This window comes from Erythrolamprus reginae, chromosome Z (genome assembly GCF_031021105.1).
Source record: "Erythrolamprus reginae isolate rEryReg1 chromosome Z, rEryReg1.hap1, whole genome shotgun sequence".
NCBI lineage: Eukaryota > Metazoa > Chordata > Lepidosauria > Squamata > Dipsadidae > Erythrolamprus > Erythrolamprus reginae.
The window spans coordinates 65,870,617-65,891,472 of NC_091963.1; the positions used below are offsets into that span (position 1 = coordinate 65,870,617).

At 43.7% G+C, this 20,856-nt stretch overlaps 1 protein-coding gene across 4 annotated transcripts in view; it reads left to right on the forward strand.

Annotated features, from left to right (window-relative positions):
• Positions 1-17,515, forward strand: part of VPS41 (VPS41 subunit of HOPS complex) — a 496,439-nt gene extending 478,924 nt beyond the window's left edge. For all 4 annotated transcript variants that reach the window (XM_070726287.1, XM_070726291.1, XM_070726289.1 and 1 more), the window contains 2 exons: positions 13,790-13,869; positions 16,538-17,515. In XM_070726287.1, the coding sequence (XP_070582388.1) occupies positions 13,790-13,869; positions 16,538-16,618 (161 nt within the window). In that variant the 3' untranslated portion in view covers positions 16,619-17,515. The remainder of the gene's footprint in view (positions 1-13,789; positions 13,870-16,537) is intronic.
• The last annotated feature ends 3,341 nt before the right edge of the window (positions 17,516-20,856 follow it).

Genomic DNA, 20,856 nt, shown 5'->3' on the forward strand with positions numbered 1-20,856 from the left:
AATCCAATTACCTCTTCTTTTTTAAAAAGGAGATTAGGCTATACTATTTTTTATGATAAAGAAATCTAATTTACAATATTTATTTAATTATTTAAGTATTAATTATTTATTTATTAGATTTGTATGCTGCCCCTCTCCAAGAACTCGGGGCGGTTCACAATATGACGGTGCAATGTCATAGTTCATTCACAAATTAATTAAAATTAAAAGTCCTAATGGGCAGCCAAATAGGAGCCAGCAGTGTGCAACAGTTGTCAAACCAGCCAACAGAGTCCTAGGCTGCATTAATAAAGGGATAGAATCAAGATAACACGAAGTGTTATCTTGACTTTATAATGCCTTGGTAATGTCACACTTGGAATACTACATTCAGAGTTGGTTGCCACGATGCAAAAAGGATGTTGAGACTCTAGAAAGAGTACAGAGAAGAGAAACAAAGATGATAAGGGGACTGGAGGCTAAAACATATGAAAAACGGTTGCAGTAACTGGGTATGTGTAGTTTAATGAAAAGAAGGACCAGGGGAGACCAGATAGCAGTGTTCCAATATCTCAGGGGTTGCCACAAAAAAGAGGGAGTCAACCTATTCTCCAAAGCACCTGAGGGTAGAAGAAGAAACAATGGGTGGAAAATAAACAAGGAGAGAAATAACTTGGAACTAAAGAGAAATTTCATGACAGAACAATTAATTAGTGGACCAGCTTGCCACCAGAAGTTGTGAATGCTCCAACATTGGAAGTTTTTAAGAAGATTTTGGATAAACATTTGTCTGAAGTAGTGTAGGGTTTCCTGCCTAAGTAGGGGGTTGGACTAGAAGACCTGCAAAGTACCTTCCAACTCTGTTATGGTTACTATAATTATTATGTAATCAAATTGAGAAGCTACAAGAGATTAAGTAGGAAAAGAAATAATAGCTGATTTTAAATTTCACTGCTGTATTTCAAGTGGCCATAATAATCCAATTATAGATAGAGATCTCAGGATAGGATATTTTACTAAACTAGATGTGTCACATCTAGTTTCTTTCTCACGATGTATGTTCATCTTAGAACCATATATTCTAAGATCTACCTGCTTCCATATTTTTTTGAAAAGGTTGGTGGAAATATCTGTGCATTTATTTATTTATTTATTTATTAAATTTGTATGCTGCCCACTCCCAAAAGACTCTGGGCGGCTTACAACAATAAAACCACAATGCCAAGCTGACTTACTCTATAATAAACACCCAGTGACTTCATACTGGAGACAGTATTAGACCAGAAAAACCCGAGTTCCCATTTTAAGTAAACTACCTGAATATATATATGTGAAGGTGTCTGGCTCCTTGACCTTTCTGAAAGTGGACTATCACTGGATAAGAAACCGCATTTCCTCCCAAAAACCCTTCCTGTGCCAGGCAACAATCAAAAATGGTGAAAAGTTTCTCTTTTCCAGACTCGGTTGCCCAACAAAGCCCCATCAAGGGGATCTTCGACCCTCCGTGGATGCGTCCAGAGCAGACGTTCAAGCCTTTGCTGAGTCAGAGCTCTCTTTCTGAACTGTACAAGGCAAACGGGAGAGGGGGGAGGAAACTGGGCCAAAAACTCTGCTGCCCAAAGCTTTCCTCAGCTCCCCAAACGGTGTGGCACTTTCCTTCCACCAACTCCCTCGTGAAACCAGCGCCCTCCGCCCACCTCTTTGGCTTTGCTTTCTTTCTTCTAATAATGAAGTCTTTTATCTTTTTTGAGGAGCATTTACTTCATTTATATTCCATGATAAAAATTTGTAGTCTACATCAGGGTAAAAGTTTACCAAATTGCTTAGCTGTGGCTCCCAAAATATAAATAACTAGGTTTATTAAACACATTCCTAAAAAGCAAATTTTATACATCACCATATATACCAGTTCTATTGGGAAAACATCATGAAAACATTTCATAGGTTATTATACCTACAAAAAGAAACTTACAAATTCAAGACATTGCTGAATGACACTTTCAGCAATCTTAGTCAAAATTAAAAATTGTTGCTACACTGCATGGGAAGGCCTAAGTCTTATCACAAACTTTGGGGCTAAATGGAGAATGTCATGCTAAATTCATGAAAGTTCTAGAAGAGTAAAACATATATAGGAAAAAACAGAGCAAAGGAAAAATGTCCTCAAGAAACATAGATCCCAAACAATTTGAGTTCTGAAAGAAACCAACAGCCCAAGCAGTTTTATCCACTCCCAAAACCAGTTTTCTATCCCAAAACAAAATAATAGATCAAACAAATATCACAAGCTATATCTAGTTATTACTTTGAAGAGGCATATGATTCCACTTTGGGGAGGCAAAGAAGAGAGGCACAGAAACTATGAAATCTTGAGCCAGTTCAGGCAGGCAGGTTTTTAGGCAGTATCAGTGCACCAACAGAATTCCTATTACAGTGGTACCTCGAGATACGAGTTTAATTCGTTCCGGACCTGGGCTCTTAAGTCGAGCAGCTCTTATCTCGAACGACTTTTCCCCATAGGAATTAATGTAAATAATTTTAATTGGTTCCAGCCCTCAAAAAACTCACAAAGTTAGTCTAAATTATGCAGAAAGACATGTTTTTAATGAAGAAATGTACATGTACATATAAATGAATAATGAAGTTTCTTTCACTTAACTTGTAAACTTTCTTAAACTTTTAAATTTACATATGTTCAACTTCTCTGCCACCCAATCCTGTAGGACAGAGGTCCCCAACCCTTTTTGCACCAGGGACCGGCTTTAAGCGATCAAGAGAGGAATGGGTGAATGAATGGACGGAGGGTGGGAAGGAAGGAAGGAAAGAGGGAAGGGACAGGAACAGAGGAAGGAAGCAAGGAAACTTATGAAAGGGGAGAGTAAGAGAGGAATGAGTGAAGGGAGGGAGGGAAGAAGGTGGGAAGGAGAAAGAAAAGAAGAAATAGAGGAAGGGAAGGTAAAAGAGAGAAAGAAAAAGAGCAAGAAAGAAAGAAAGAAAGAAAGGGGGAAGGGACAGGAACAGAGGAAGGAAGCAAGGAAACTTATGAAAGGGGAGAGTAAGAGAGGAATGAGTGAAAGGAGGGAGGGAGGGAAGAAGGTGGGAAGGAGAAAGAAAAGAAGAAATAGAGGAAGGGAAGGTAAAAGAGAGAAAGAAAAAGAGCAAGAAAGAAAGCTGCAAGCACCCCCCCGAGCCCCCCAGGCCGGCTGCAACCTTTTAAAACACGTGCGCCGCTTCGCAGCTGTCTCCTGAAGCCGAACGCGGAAGTTAGCGTTTGGCTTCAGGAGACAGCTCCTTGGCGCTTGTATCTCGAATTTGGGCTTGTAAGTAGAACAAAAATATCTCTCCCCTCCCAGCTCTTATCTCGAGTTGCTCTTAAGTAGAGCAGCTCTTATGTCGGGGTTCCACTGTATATCCCAGAAATGAAACCAACATTCTTTAATATACTAGAGCTATATGAAGTATAGCTAGTAATACAGGGGCTATTCAATTTCAAATATCATTCTATTTGCTATCTCAATAATATCAGGTTATCCAAATATCTCCAACATACTACTGAAACTGCCGCGTTTACAGCTTCTGGAATATGGCTCAAAACGTCACTTTTACGGACTCAGCATTTTGCAACCCTTTACTTGAAGTCTCCTAAAACTCCCCATTTTTAGTCTTTTGAACTAAAATTTTGCACAGCCTAGTTTTATGTCATAAAGAAACTATGTGCCAAATTTCATCAAAATCTGAGATGGTAAGGTGGGGATGATCTTTAAAATTGGTCCACTTGACACGGAATGACTCATTTATTACAAAACTTCTTGAGTAGATTAACTGGGCTACCAAACAAGTGAAGCAGCAATATACCATGTTTTATTAATGGAAAGAAAATGTCCTTGCTGTGGAATACATACATACATATATTTTTTAGCAATTTACACGTGGCATAAACCCTTACGTTTTTACTGATGGTACGTTGACAAGTCATAGAGTATGGATTAATTGGGCAGGCTGGGTTTACACCAACAAATTGCTGAATAATATAGTACGATAGTTTTCTGTAGGTTGGGAAATACAAAGAAAAAGGCATGTCTCCAGTAAGCTGGATATATCTATTTTATCTTTTTTGGAATACAACTCCTAAACTAAATATAAATCAGTAAGATTTTATTAGCATCTGGACATATTAGCAATATGTTAGTATTGATAACCCTTACTGAATCCCATTTAGAATGCCATCTACTCATCAGAGCAACAAACTGTCTTGTGTAACAGGCCCAACCATGCTATGATGTCTAATTAATAACAAAATAATGTGGGTGACCTTCAATAATGTGCCTAAACAAGAATCTGCAATCTCATATTTGATAACTTCATACAACCTAAAACAAGCTAAAATAGCAGAGCAAAAAACAAAAATTGCAATACATTCTACTTCCCACAAAAAAATAATGAAGTCAAGCTATATTCAAGTACAGTATTTAAACAAATGACATAATCATCATCTTGGGCAATATAATTTATAGAACCTCTGCACAGAGTTCTAAATATCCCAATTCATGCTATAATCAACCTTTTTAATATCCAACAATTATTTTAACTAAATCAAGATCGTTTATAACTAGATTTGAATGAATAATGAATAGGGGTCATGGTTACACTACATATCTAACTGAATTGAGAAATGCATTCATTTAAACATTGTTATAAGTCACAACATGGTTCAAAACTAGCCAAGACCATTAATTCAGTGCAAGATGATTCTTAAAGCTATTTCCTTATTTGTAATTTATACTGCATTCTAGCAATTTTTTTATCTACAAAAGGTAGATAAAGTGGCAGAACCATCTTCTAGGAGAAGGGAAACTGACTCCAAACCTGCACTCCCTTGTGACTATATCCATCATTGGAGAAGGCTTCAGGAATGAACCTTGAAGCAAAATCCAGAGTCCCGGAAGCAGTTCATGACTGTGTACAGCCACGTTCTGACAACTCCCGTGACATAGCTGGAATCAATTGTATTGGTTTTGCCATTCCATTTCAGAGACGTGGAGAGTGGGGATCTGCTGCTTGAGTAACAGTCTATCCTCCATACTAACCTACCCAGGCCTCCTACTCTGGAGAACTTACTCCAACTTTGCATATGGCATTTTAGGAACTCTTTCTAGAACGCAATACCATAGCCTTTTGAGACTGAAGGATGCCAATGATGAGCATTTTTTCCAGCAGTCGTTCACCATGGAGGCAATATAAATCTTTCTTTGCTACTGTTCTAGCAGCTCAACAATGGCTAGAACTTAGGTAATTCTATTAGACATTGGCAGAGGATAGAGAGATATTTTCAATGAATGGAAGAAACTCCACAAAGGTGTGTTCTGACTCAGGTCCCAAGATTGAAATCCATACCGAACTATAGAATAGGAAAGAGCTGTCAAAAGCAGTATCACTCTTTCAGACTTCACTTTAAACCAGATAGCTGATCATCACCTGGCTCCCAATCTGTAAAGAAGTACAGTACCTATTTTCCTTTTTCCCCCTGAAGATTTTTGCAATTTCCAAGACGTCTTCTCAAACCCCCAGGTCTGCAAGGGTCGTGCATAAGCGCACCGTTGCACCTACCCTCCCTGTCCTACTGTCCAAATTTACCTTTACCTGCTTTATTATTATTATGTGTTCAATTTGTACGCCACCCATCTCCCATTCCCAATAAGTCTTCCTCAAACCCAGTAAAACTTTAATCTTAGACTGTCACCCCATTCCTAAGAGGTCTGCAAGGGCCATGCATAAGTGCACCATTGCACCTACCATCCCTGTCCTACTATCCAAATTTACCTATACTTCCTTTATTATTATTTGTTCAATTTGTATGCCACCCATCTCCCATTCCCAATATGTCTTCCTCAAACCCCCCAAACTTTAATCTTAGACTGTCACCCCATTCCTAAGAGGTCTGCAAGGGTCGTGCATAAGCACACCATTACACCTACCATCCCTGTCCTACTGTCCAAATTTACCTAGACCTGCATTATTATTATTATTATTATTATTATTATTATTATTATTATTATTATTATTATTATTATTTGTTCAATTTGTAGGCCGCCCATCTCCCTAGGGATTCTGCGAGGCTCTAGACTACTCTGCTTTTTGTTTATGTTTATACCATACCCATACCCATTACCTTGTACACTTTTTGGCAAACAAAATAAAAATAAATAAAGCCACTCAACAAAAAGTAAAGATTTCCCTGTTCAACAATGGGTGGCGGGAGGGACCCCGTTCTTTTCTTATAGAGCGAATGTTGATGAAGCCTTGCCCACCCCCCAGCCCCCATTTTTTATCCTCTGCCACCTTGCAGCAAACAGCAAATATCCTGGTCAGCTCCAGCGACAATGAAATTGCCCCCTCAAGCATTGCAAACGGCCGTACCAGGGATTCCTTGTCAAGCGAGTCTGTATCAGCTGTTTGTCAGCTTCATTTACTTTCACTTGCCGACAGCGCAGCCGCCGGAGCCAGAGGGAAGCCGAATTGGGCTAGCATTACCGACAACAAAAAGTCGGTACAATTGCCTTTCCCGCCCAAAGTTGCACCCGCAATTTTGGGGGTGTTTCCAGGCTAAACGGATCCACAGTGCTGCTGACAAGTAGCGCCCGCCATTTTGGATTCACAAAAATGCCAAAAACATTGCACACTTTGATTGGGCATTGCCATGGCAACCGGAGCTGACGGCCAACCCCCTTACTAGGCAGCAACCAGTCATTGGGGTGCCAGGGTGTGACAAGCAGGCTAGTGCCTCAATGAGGCTTGCGGGCACATGCACACTGCCATTTTGTCAGAGCCTCTGCTCGAGCGTTTTGGTGTGCCTTTATCTTGAGGAAAATTTTGATCTGTGAGTGTACCAATTTTCACTATGCCTCAGTCTTAAGCCAAATCGAGTGAGCCATGCCTCAAAAACTAAAAGTAAGAACTCTCAATCCTCTACTGCACTGAAAGAGTCAGAGAAAAAATCAAGGCCCTTGAGGCCCAGTTGCAGGCAGCAAGGAATAGGTCTGGGACCAGCCCATCAGCTAGCGTTCTTCCTGCCCATCAACTGAGCCCCTCAGCCCCAGCTACTTTGCCAACTTTACCCTATATGGGGCCCACCTTTAATAGGCCAGGAGATCTGTCCCCAGATCGCCCACTAAGCGCCCCTTTACTCTCTGATGGGGCCCAAAGACCAGAATGGGCCAGGCCACCGTCCCAGTCTTGGCAACAATTTGCCCAGCCTCCGCCTGCAGCAGCAACATTCACCCCAACTGCAGCAGGATTTTATGTCCCTATGGACTCTTGGCAAACTATGTCCCCATCACTATAGGACATGATTGCCTTGGCTTATTCACAGGGCATTACGCTTGGGGCACAGCAGCGCCCGCTCCAGGTACCACCACATACCAGTCGCCAAGACCTCTAGACAGCACCAGCCCCACCTCCCTCTCAGCATGACTCCTTCCAAGAGGAACAGATGCCAAGAGAGGCTGCCACAGACCCAGAAGATGACCTTTCCAAGGACGAAACAAACCTGCCTGAGCAACCTGCCTTGGCTAGTCTCTTCAAACCATCCCTTTACCGCATTTTACTAAATAAGGCAAAGCAGATGGTGGCTTTAGAAACCACAGAAAAGCCGGTAGGCCAATCTGTGGGCATACTGCCTGCCGTCCATCTTTTCACCAAACCTCAGAAAGACTCGGAACATATACCCTCGTCTCCCATCTTCTCTGAGAACATAAAAAGACCTTGGCAACACCCTGCCACAGCACTAGGGCCTTCTGCGCTAGACAGGAGGTTTTACACCTTCAATCCAGACATAGAGGACCTGCTTCAATATCCATCAGTGGACACACCCATGACAGCACTGATATCCAACGCCTTGGTACCGTCGGACATGGCGGACGGTTTAAGGCCTGATGACAAGAAGACGGAGAACCTAACCAGAAGGAAGCACCAACTATCTGCATGGTCTCTAAGAGCAGCTTCGGCTGCATCCTTCTTCAACAGGGCATCCATCCTGAGGCTACAGGACATCCTACCTAGACTGGGCCCAGAAGATACCCGCCTACAGCAGGATATTAACAAACTCATTGCTGCTGCCGAATTTTCAGCGGATGCAACCTTATCGGCAGCCAGATTTTCCTCTCAAGCCCTTGCAATGAACCTCTCATCACGTTGTGTGCTGTGGCTAAGGTCCTGGCAAGCAGATGCAAAGTCAAAGTGGCACCTGGCCACAGCGCCCTACCAAGGATCAAAACTCTTTGGCAAATCCTTGGATACTGTACTGATAAAAGATAAAGATAAGAAAAAGCTACTACCAAGGACGGCCAGGAGACAGGACAGATGGGGCAGCCCTTTCGAGTAGACCCCTCTATGACTGCGCCCCCGGTCTCCAGGATCTATGGGCAGGGGCCCTACAACCAGTCATCCTACAGATCCGAGAGGACCGGATACGGAGACAGGAACAGACTGTTCCAACAGCCCCGGAAGTCCTTCAGAGGGTCCAGCAGAGGCGGATATTGTAGACAGAAGTGACTCCCTAGAAGGGATCCCCATTGGTGGTCGGTTGCAGTCCTTCACCGAATCTTGGGAGGCTATATCTACAGACACTTGGGCATTGGACACTGTGGCACAAGGCCTGTGGATAAATTTCTTACAGACCTTTTCAAACAGGTTCATACAATGCCCAACTTTAACCAATCTGCAGAAGTGAATTCTTTTGTCCCAAGAAGTCAACCATTTACTGCACATTGGGGCAATCGAGCCAGTACCATCGGCGCAATGAGGAAAGGGGTTCTACTCAATAGTCTTTGTGGTCCCCAAAGCCTCTGGCGGATGCCGTTTAATCCTGAATCTTCGACAGCTGAATGTATACGTCCATTATCAGAGATTCAAGATACACTCTCTCCGCACCATCCTGGCGTCCATTCGACAACAGGACTGGATTACTTCCATCGACCTCAAAGAAGCATATCTGCATGTACCCATCCACCCACAACATCGTCGCTTCCTCCGTTTCTGTTTCCAGGATCAGCACTTTCAATACTGAGCCATGCCCTTTGGTTTGTCATTAGCCCCGAGGGTATTCACCAAGCTCTTAGATGTGTGGACGGCCAACCTCCGGATGCACTCCTTATGCCTATTAGCCTACCTGGACGATATCATTGTCCTGTCCAGGAGTCCACAGCAGGCCCGGAGAGATTTGACAGAAACCACAAGTCCTTGGAACTCCATAGTTTCACAGTCAACTACGACAAAAATCACCTAGAACCTACTCGGTACCTACACCATTTGGGTACCATGATAGACACAACAGAATGCAGAGTCTTCCTTTCATCAGAAAGGCAGGAGAAAATCACAGCCATGGTGACCTATCTACAACATCACAGCAGAGTAACCTTGGCATTCCTATCACAACTACTACTGCCTTGGTGGACCTCCTCAGCTCTAACCAAGGAGTCACCCTTTCTCTACCACTGGGAGGTGACTATCACTATGGACACCAGCCTATCGGGCTGGGGAGCTCACTCAAGCTCTCAGGTGGCACAAGGCCTCTGGACACAGGAGGACCTGAGAGGCTTCAACATCAACCTTTTGGAACTCCGGGCAGTGTTTAAGGCAATACTGAGCTTTGAGGACTTGATCGAGGGACAACACATCTTAATCATGACAATGTAGTGACTCGTGCACATGTGAATCATCAGGGCGGCACGAGATCAGGCCCACTGATGCAGGAGGCCCACACACCCCTTTCTTGGGTGGAGCTACATTTAGCCTCAATCCGCACGGAACACATTTCAGGAACATCAAACATACAAGCAGACTGGCTGAGTCACAGGATCCTCGCCCCAGGGGAATGGTGCCTGAATTCAGAGATGTTTCAGGAAATTGTCACCGCTATGGCAGACCTACCATGGACCTATTCACGGCCCACCGCAACAACCAGGTCCCACCGTTTTTCTCCCGATTCCCATCCCCAGGAGCGGAGCATGTCAGTGTCCTCCTTTCCCCATGGTCGAGAGGTCTTCTATATGCCTTCTCACCGATTTATCTGATTCCCAGAGTTGGTCATCAAGATCATAATGGAACGAGCAGAGATCCTCCTAGTCGCACCATATTGGCCCAGACCACCATGGTTTGCGGATCTCATGGACCTGTCAATCTTCCTGCCATGGATGCTCCCACACACCAGGTTTCCCTCTCTCAAGGGTCAATAGTCCACCCAGACCCTCAGTGGTGGAGACTTGCCGTGTGGCAATTGAAGATGACTGTATGAGGAGGGAACATCTTCCTGACAAGGTCATACATACCATCCAAGCGGCCCATCGGCCATCGACAACATGTATTTATCAGGCCACCTGGGCTGCCTACTGCCATTTTTGTAGAGCCCAGGGGATACAACATCAAGTGTCTTCTGTACTCCAACTTCTAGCCTTTTTACAGAAAGGCCTTGAGGAGGGCCTAGCACTGAACACCCTGCGCAGACAGGTGGCGGCCATAGCCATGGTCCTCTGACCTGATCCCTTATCCCCGATTTCCCACCATCCACAGATAAAGGACTTTTTGAGGGGAGCATCGAACCTTTCTCCGCCAATCATCCATCGTTTTCCATCTTGGGACCTTCCCTTAGTCCTACAGGCTCTTATGAATCCTCCATTCGAATCATTAAGGGATGTCCCACTACGCTTACTGTCTGCCAAAGTGGCCTTCCTGGTGGCAATTACTTCAGCACATAGGGTCTCAGAGCTGTCGGCACTATCTGTCAGACTGGACCTTTGTACCTTCCACCCTGACAGAGTGACTTTGAGATTAGATCCTTGTTTCATGCCAAAGATCAACTCTAGATTTCATCGCTCTTAGGACATTCTTCTTTCTGACTTTTGCACTCATGGATCACATCCGTTAGAATTGTGATGGCACAAGGTGGACGTCCGTAGGGCATTAAAAGTATATATACACCACACTAAGCCCTTTAGGAGAACTGAGTCACTATTCGTCTCCTTCTTCCCATCATCTATGGGCACCAATGTGTCAGGGAAGACGATCAGCAGATGGATCCGCTACTGCATCATGGAGGCATATAAGGCAAGTTCTACTCCTCTGCCAACCGGAGTGACCGCTCATTCCACCAGGAGTGCGGCCACATGCGGCTTGGGCTATTCAAGCTCCAATTGAAGACATTTGTCGGGCGGCAACTTGGTCCGCCCCTACAACGTTCATAAGACACCACCGCTTAGATGCCTATGCTTCCGCGGAGGCAGCCTCCGGCCGAAGAGTGCTGCAAAGGGTATGCAAACCAGCGCCCCTGGTCCAGCCTATCCCACCCTGATTACTGTGCTTGGGTATATCCCACATTGAACTCTCTGTAGCAGTGCAGTGGAGAAGAACCGTTGAACTTACCTGAATGGTCTTCTCGATGCACTGCGAGGAGAGTCCAAACCCTCCCGGCTTATTTGGCCCAGGGACACACTTTCCAGTTCCTTTATTATATTACCGTATTTTCCGGCGTATAAGACGACTGGGTGTATAAGACGACCCCCTAACTTTTCCAGTTAAAATATAGAATTTGAGATATACTCGCCGTATAAGACTACCCCTCTTCGGGCGCTACCGGCTGGTGTCGGAGGCGTCGGAGCAGTTCGCGGCGCTGGCGAGGGAGCTTCGCGCCCAGGAGAGTCTCCCTTACGCAGCCTGGTGCCAGCTTTCTCTTTCTGCAGCAGCGGCGGCAGGCTCCGGAGGGAGCTCGGGCGGTGGCGAGAAGACGGGATTCCGGGTGCCGAGCGCCACCTGCCTGCCATTCCAGCACCTCGGCCTGCTCGCCCGGCCTCTTGCCCGGCGGGGAGAGCAAAGGCGGCAGCGGGAGTAGCGGAGGCAAGGCGAAGAAAGAAGCGGCGGATAGCTGGAGAGGCACCGGCTAGAGGGCTGGACCCTGCCGCTTTGCCGCCGCTCCCGCCACCAAGCGGCGGGGTCCAGCCCTCTAGCCGGTGCCTCGGCAGCTATCCGCCGCTTCTTTCTTCTCCGCCTCGCCTCCGCTACTCCCGCCGCCGCCTTTTCTCTTCCCGCCGGGCAAGAGGCCGGGCGAGCAGGCCGAGGCGCTGGAACGGCGGGCAGGTGGCACTCGGCACCCGGAATCCCATCCTCTCGCCACCGCCTGAGCTCCCTCCGGAGCCTGCCGCCGCCGCCGCACTTCCTCCGCCGGCCGTGGAATCAGTATCCGGCGTATAAAACGACCCCCCACTTTGGAAAAGATTTTCAGGGGTTAAAAAGTCATCTTATACGCCGGAAAATACGGTACTTATAGTTAATAAAGTTTCATTGTTTTACGCTATTCCTTCGTTTTTATTGACTGACCTAATAGGGCAGTCAATAAAAAGTTTCATTGTTTTATACTATTCCTTCGTTTTTATTGACTGACCTAATAGGGCAGCTAAGGGGTGGGACATAATAAATATGTTAATTTTTAACTCAGTCTCTGCCAATGAGGCTGAAGAATAACCCACATTGGACTCTCCTCGCAGTGCATCGAGAAGACCATTCAGGTAAGTTCAACTGTTCTTCCAGGCTGTGGGGATCACTGTTGTCGCTACCCATCATCACTACCTATACACACACACCATTTTTGGCCTCCCACATCCCATTTCCAGACTCTTTTGTCCCATTTTCAGCCTCTGTGTATCCCATTTTTTGCCCATTCCAGGCTTTGGGGATCACCACTACTGCTGCCTATTATCATCAGGGGTGCACCCCATTTTTGGCCTCTGTGTATCCCATTTTTAGACTCCGCCTGCCCACACATCCTGTTTAGGCCCTTTCCAGGTGGTGGGGATCACTGCTGCCTGGAATGGCCAAAAACAGAACACATGGAAACCAAAAATGGGACATGTGGAGGCCAAAGGTAGGGTGTGCAGAGGCAGCAATATGCAGCAGTGATCCCTGCAGCCTGGAACAACTTACCGGCAGTATTCTGGGTGGACAATCCAGTTGTCAATCAATAGCTTGTGATAAATCAAACTGTGCTGAAGCTGGCCAGGCTGTTTGCTGTTTGCTACAAGGAGGCAAATTGCTGAAAGAAAGAGGCAATTTTTTTTCTCGATTTCCTTCTAGTGCAAAAATACAGCAATCTCTCTTTCTGATAAATTTTTTATTTCCAACTGCCAATAATGGAATCACAATATTACAATAGCCTAAGGAATGTTTTTAAAAGAATGGAGTGTCTTAATATAGGGGTAGGGAGTATTTGCATTTGTAAGCAGGACATTAGAAAGCCAGTATAGTATGAGTGGTTAAAGGCACTAGGCTAGAAATTAGGACAGTGAATTTTAGTTTTATCTTAGCCATTAAACCAGGTGGTTGATTTTGTGCTGATCAAAAGCCTTAGGAAGCAGGCAATGGGAAACCACTTCAGAAAATGCAAAAAAGTTACATGGACCTGTGTAAATAACCATCAGGTATTAGGATTGACTGAAAGATGTAGTCACAATCACACTAACATGCAAACAGAACATTACAAGACAATCTTTCTTGGATAAAGCTATAAAACAGTAGGAAATATCTAGGTATTTCTAATGACTTTTAGATGTTAACATTTCCACATAATAATACATAGTTACAGGCTATCTCCATGAATACACAGAAAAAATCTCAGTTTATGTAATTGGTGAAAGAAATTTGAAAAATGTTCATAAATATCTCCTCATTAATAAAGTAATATTTTATCATAGTACAATATTTTGCTGATTTTTGTTACTTACTTACATTAATGTACATCATGTATTTTTCTCTTTCCCCTTGCCAGATGCATCTAAATCTTTCAGTGTAATAATATTCCATTGCAGGCATATGTTCCACAAAGAATGTTTTCCTGAACCTAACACAGTAAGTGACCAATTTAACCTCTTTGTATTCTGAACATTATCCTAGTCCAGTGATGGCGAACCTATGACACGCGTGTCAGCACTGACACGCGTAGCCATTTTCGGTGACACGCGGCCGCCGGAGAAACGGGGAGCTTTAGGGAGTGGCCAAGATGCAAATCTCCCCACTTTCCAATTTCACACCGACTGCAAGCAGGTACAGCAAGCGCAATTATTATTATTATTTTTCCTCTCCCCTTAAATTTGTTTTGCACCTATTAAAAAAAAATTGCACCGGTTGCAATTTTAATTTCACTCCCAGGGCTATTTACCCTGGGGTCCTACTTTGCTTACATTAAACTGCTCATCCCGTAAACAAATATTGCTCCGCCAGGAAATCTACTCCAACCTCCCCTCCCCTGCTTCGCTTCTTTCCCTCCACGAGCAGTGAGCGATGGCCCCTCCCCTTGGGGCGATTGCATCGGGTAGGGCGGAAGAGAAAAATGGAAACCCCTCCGCCGAGATGGGTCTTGTCCTGAGTTTGTAAACCCGGAAGTAAGGTAGCAGCAGCAGCAGCAGTTGCTGCTGTAGTCATAATAATAGTTGGAACCCCTCGGCGGAGTCCTGCTCAAGGCGCCGTTTCCTCTTATAGCTGTTACAGGAGACGGTACTAAGGTAAACCCTTACCGGTTTAAACGTAAAGGATGAGGGGTTATTAATTTGTAATAAAAAAAACCATGCCGGGCTCGCAAAAAAGAGAGTCCGAAAAAAGAACTGCGTGGACGTGGCGCCATTTGCTTCCTCCTTTGGCGGCTCGTAACTAGATTTTTACAACTCCCCTCTAAATAAAAGCACATGCCGGGAGGGGTGGGGACGAGGAGGGGGGAAAGGTTTGAGGAGATCAAGTAGATTGAGAAGATCAAGTAGGTTGAGTGGGTTGAATAGATCGCAGTGTCATCCTATGCATGTTACTCGAAAGTAAACCCCAGTTCCGTGCTGCCCAGGGCACAGTCTTGGATGAATTGATATTTTGACTGCAGCAAAAAAAAAAAAAAGAGACAAAATAAAAGGGACCTTTTCTCCCCCACAATGCACCACAAGCTGGGCTGGAGGCACCTGAAAGTGAGACCCCGAAGCTTTACATCCTAACTAACCCTAATTCAAATCAAAGCATAGAAAGGCTGACTTGGGGGTGTTCCTTAGTTTTTTTTTCTCTCCCCCCCACCCTCTTTCTCTCCCAAGTAGTAACTGTGTTGCACGCTTCTTCTCTCTCCCCCCTTCCTTCCTTCCTTTCTTTCCACAACGCCATGACTGCAAAACGTGTGGAAGGAGGAGGGGAGTGAAAAAAAAGACGTAGCTGGGACCGCTCCTGACCCTCCGGTTTTTTTCTCAAGGTGACACACCACCCGAGTTATGCTCGGTTTTTTGGCGAATTTTGACACACCAAGCTCAAAAGGTTGCCCATCACTGTCCTAGTCCAAGTGTCATCAACTCGCAGCTCCAGAGCTGCATGTGGCTCTTTGACCTCTCTCCAGCGGCATCCTGCTGACCTGGTCATGCGACCTGCTCTCTGCCCCAAGAGATTGGCCCAAGTCAGCCATGGCCAATGCCAACATCACTATCACGAGGGCTGGTGGGGTGGGAATGGGATCTGGGAGGAGGGTACGATGGAAAGGGAACAGGCCCACAGCTAAGAAGCGAGCACAAATTGTAGTGGCGGCTTCCATGAATATGACTTTCTTCATGTGACTCCTGCCAGCTCTTGTGGGGTCGGGAGGGTGCGCAGGAGTGGGAATACCCTCCTCAAGTGAGCAGATAGGTTTGGCCAAAGCACAGCGAAGGTGCAGGAAGCGTGCAAATTGACCGGCTGAGTCAAGTGTCTTTGGGGGTCTTTTTCTGGGTTTTTTTCAAAGCAAACAGAGAATCAGTGCAGTTTACAAAATAGGGGGGCACATTTCATACTGAGCATATTTCATAAATATTTATTAATCTTGGAAAAAGCATTTGATTAACACCATGCATGCAAAAAAAAAATCTGAATGTGGGGTTTTTTTTGCAACAGTACAATCCATCATTCTTAAAGCAAATTGCTATCAAATGTAGTTTGTAATTATATCAAAGCCTTTACTTCAAAGAATATGAACATGATATATATATAGTAAAGCAATACAATAAAATATTGTGAGATACAAGTAATCCTCACTTATCAAGCACAACTGAACCTGGAATCTTAGTCATAAGTCATTGCAATTTTTAAGCGGGTTACTGACTTAAGTTTACAATGTTTTTATAAATAGTCATAAAACAAGTCACTGCTGTTGTTAAGTAAATTACTTGGTTGTTAAGGAATTCCATTTTCCCAAATGAGCTCTCTCTCTTTTTTTTTGCCAGAAACTGACGAAACACTATCACAATGTTGTTATGTGACTGCATGTGACACAGTTAATGGATTTGAACCATAGATTGGGTATATGAATTTTAACTTAAGGGTGAATATTGTAATGCTCTGGCCAAACTTCACTCTTTATTAAATAAAACAAGCAAAAAATATAACCTCTTATTTCAATTCTGCTAATAAAGTAATGTTGGTTGCACTTTTTTTAAAAAAGTCATAATCTTGTTAGTTTTGTTTTCATTTGCTGCCAAAGATGCAGTAATATTATAAAACCAATCTATTTTTTAATTTCCAGGAATCTTCATTACACTTCTGTAATATTTGCAGTGCTAAACACCGTGAACAAGGCAGTGCCATCTTGGAGATGAAAAAATAACCTTCTCTGGCATATCAAAAATATCTGTATGTGTACGTGACTGCTTTCATATGGGACAAAAGAACAATGCTTCATATATACCTTTCTTTCTGTTACTGATACATTATTGCTAGAGTTCAAATTGGTCTTCTGTATAGCCAAATCTATATTATATGACATAAGATAAATGTCTATCGGAAAATGTATAGTGTTGATACATCATGTTATACAGAATGCAATTTGAATCTGCATTTATGGACAGGTTCAAACATTCATCATTGTTTAGATCTTATCCATGGTTTTTCTTCTGAGAATTCCAAACAGTTTTTGTTGGTAGCAAGACAGGCAGTGTTAATAATATTTAAATATGCTGAAATATTTAAATATTCAAGTGATACTAGATGCAAGCATTTGCCTCTAAAAAGCTTAAAGCAAAGATTTTCCCCTTTGTCACTTGAAATAATCCTATCTTCCGAATTATATTTAGAGGGTTATGCAAATTTATTGTGCTATTACATAGAATTGGAATCCCTTGGGAATTTGCAGAACTGATTCAGAGAACAACTGATCTTAGTATCATTGGCTATTGAAAATATGGGATGATGGAAATTATAATTTAACTTCTAGAAAGACCTCAGCAGGAGGTGGCTGATCAAAAGTTCTATTAGATAGTCATGATATTTATCTTTTATTTGAGGGGGTGCTAAGCAGCTCTCAAGAATATACTTTTCCTGACTACTGACTTGAACTATATTAGTAATTTGTGGAACAAATAAAATAAAGAGTAGCTATAGATCCTCTGTACGGAACATTTAAAAAGTAACAAGATACTGGACAAAGTTATGGTGGAAATGGATAAAGGGTTGTTAAATGTATTTGTGTTTTAAATTTTCAATAAAGACATGTTTTAAGTTTAAATGGAATTTTAAAGAATATAATTTGTAGACATGTGTTTAGAACTTACTATGGGATTGATAAAGAAAAAAACTCTGGGACAAGAAAATTTGGAAATGATATTTTTTTACAATTCACTCAATGTAGTAAGAAGACAATAGAGCAGGAATGGCCCACTGTGGTTAGATCTGGCCCACAGAGCCACCCTGGAAACAGTGAAGTACTGGCCTGTGGCGCCTCAGCTCAGCCCAAGCTGACAACCAGTGGCAGCCATCTGGCCTGGAAAGCAGTCAGACTTAGATCTGCAGGGCCACCCTGGAGCCAATGAGAGGCAGCAAGAGTGCACAGGGCATGGCATCCCTGGGGATGGTCTTCTCCCAGAGGCTGATTGCATTCTGAGTCCCTTTCACCCAGGACGACAAGCCCTTTGTGCTTATCACTTCCTATGCATACACTCGAGGTGGAGCCAAGGTGGCTTGGCAGTCCCTTCTTGGCTCCAGAGTGGCCCCAAGGGTTGAATCTAAGGCTGGGTGCAGGAACCAATGCCATCCGTGGCCTAGGTGCGCTGTTCACTCACATGTACTGGCCTTAATGTTTGAGTTCAGGAATGAAGCCTATAGCTGAGCAAGGAAACACTGCAGGTCTAGGCCCCTCCTACCAGCATCCAGCCTGCTGGAGGTTGCTGCACCTCGGGAGGAATAAGACCCCATTGTCTCGCAGACCCACCTGCATGCAAATGGGGTGTCTGTGTGCAAATGGGGCATTTGGAAATGGAACTATCTTTGAGGGCCATCCCACTGCTGTGCCTCTGCTTTCTTCAGCTTAGACACAGCCGGGACACCCAAGCTGCTGGTGGTGGTGGTGGTGGTGGGAACCACCTGAGCAGCCTTGATAACCCTCCCCAGCCAGCCAACATTGCCTGACCTACTGGCTGGCTGGCACAAAACCTTGCTCCTCTTCTCCTCATCCTCCCCACTCAAATGGCAGCGGGCTCTGCTGAACAATAGGGTCTCTCATTTCTCCTTTGGCATGATGAACTCTGACAATCTGGATGTGGGTGCTTCCTCACTCAGTTGAAGGCTTTGTTCCTGCCCTCAAACAGTAAGGCCACCATGGAATCGGAATTGGCCGGATGCAGGAACCAACACTGCCCATGGCATGGGAATGCTGCTTGCTGGAGTGTGCTGGCCATGACCATCCCACCCATGCTCACCCAGCCCCCCAAGTTCAACCACAACCCTGATGCAGCTGTCAATGAAATTGAGATTGACACCCCTGCAGTAGAGCCTGAAGATCTATAAGAAGCTTATAATCATTTTTTACATATACAAAATATGGTTGGAGTTATTGAAAATATATATAATGGGAAAAGACTTAGTTCTGCAAGCGGAAAGATGCTTTGATGAAAAGAACTATAGGCACCAATTTCTGCCTATACCAGATGACAGTCATCTGGTATATAACATCTTTTTAAAGTTTTATTTACTTTGTTGTTGTATTTTTCCTACATGACCACAAATAATGCCCTGAATTCATTTGTCCAAAGAGAACACTGAAATTAATGGGACTTTTCTCTGTATGACATGGTTTGGGTGCAGATAATTTATATGTGTGACTGAGTACAGTGATAGATTAAATATATATTGTGCATAATCAGGAAACCTTGTGACATATCAGATAATATGCAAAACATGGCCCATTTTAAATTTAAACATCCTGTTTTAAATGGAGATTCCCCTATGCTCTTCAAATTGCAAAATAATTTCATTTGAATGGAAAATCTGTAGCTTTGAGCATTCTAAAACTGTTTCAGATATGGAGAGAGAACATGGGTTGTGGGTGTGACTAATGGTAGAAAGTATTAAAGAAGTGATTAAAGTATTGCTAATATATTGTTCACTGCTGTTAAAGTATTTCCAAATCTTGTCTACTTTTTTCCTGGGTTCATAATATCATTCCAATTTTCAATTTCAAGAAGCTTATAATCCTAAAAATGATATCAGGCAACAACTGTCAGTAGCAATAGACAATATATAACAAACTAATTATTTCATGTTCTATAATTGAACTAGTTAATACGGTACGAAACCTTAAATGGAACCTGGAGGTTGGGTGACGCAAATGTGGATATTTGAATTGCAAATAAGTTTTACCATGTATGCCAGGAGTGTAAAACTTAAGGCCCATAGACTGAACCCAGTTTGTTGGCTGGATCCAGCCCATTGAGTGCTTAAATCTAGTCCACGGGGCTGGCCTGGAAATAGCAATGGACTGGCCCACAGTGCCTCTGACAGTCAAAATGGTCTGTTTGCTGCCCCCTCCAACTCCTTTGGGCCAGCAGGGTGCTGCAGGAAGTGTCCATCCTGTCTCTCCATCCCACCTACCCCGGCCACCCGACAGGGAACTACAATGCTGATTTGTTTATTTGTTTGTTTGTTTGACCAATCCCAAAGGACTCAGGGCGGCTTACAACAATATAAAAATACAAATACAATAAAAAAGAAGTCAAATAAGGAAAATCTAAAACTGTGAACCCCAATTTAAAAACCCCATAACTCAAGTTGGCCTTCCCCAGGTCCCGTCAACTAGACAATTTCATTTGGTGGGACCTAGGGGAAGTGCCTTCTCTGTGGGGGCCCCGGCCCTCTGGAACCACTTCCCCCCAGAGATTCGTACTGCCTCCACCCTCCTCACCTTCCATAAGAGTCTTAAGACTCACTTATGTCACCAGGCCTGGAGTGATTAGATCTACCCCCTGGCCGACAAAATGTTATGTATAGTTGTGGTTCAAATGGGTATGATTGATTTTTTTAATGTAGCTAACGATTTTAGAGTAGTTTATTTATTTTTACTTAATTGAATTTAATGCATTATATTGTATTGGGGTTTTTTTATAAGAAAGTGAGGCCAAATCAAGGGAAATATTTTCTTCACCCAGAGGGTTGTTGGTTTTTGGAATTCACTTCCAGAAGAGGTCGTGACAGCTGTCAGCCTTGATAGCTTCAAGGCAGGATTAGACAGATTCATGGATGCCAACTATAACGGTGGTTATTGAAACATATGTCAATGTGCTGCCTCTATGTTGGTTGAGGCAGGCAGGATTCCCTTAAGTACCATTTGGTGGGGATAGGGAGCGTCTTGCCTACTCTTTCTGCTCAAGATCTCCATGGACAATTGGTGGGCCATTGTGTGACACAGAATGCTGGACTCGATGGGCTTTGGCCTGATTCAGCATGGCTCTTCTTATGTTCTTATGTTCTTATATGTTGTAAGCCGACCCAAGTCTCCGCATATAAATCCAATAAAATAATAATAATAATAATAATAATAATAATAATAATAATAATAATAATAATAATAGATTT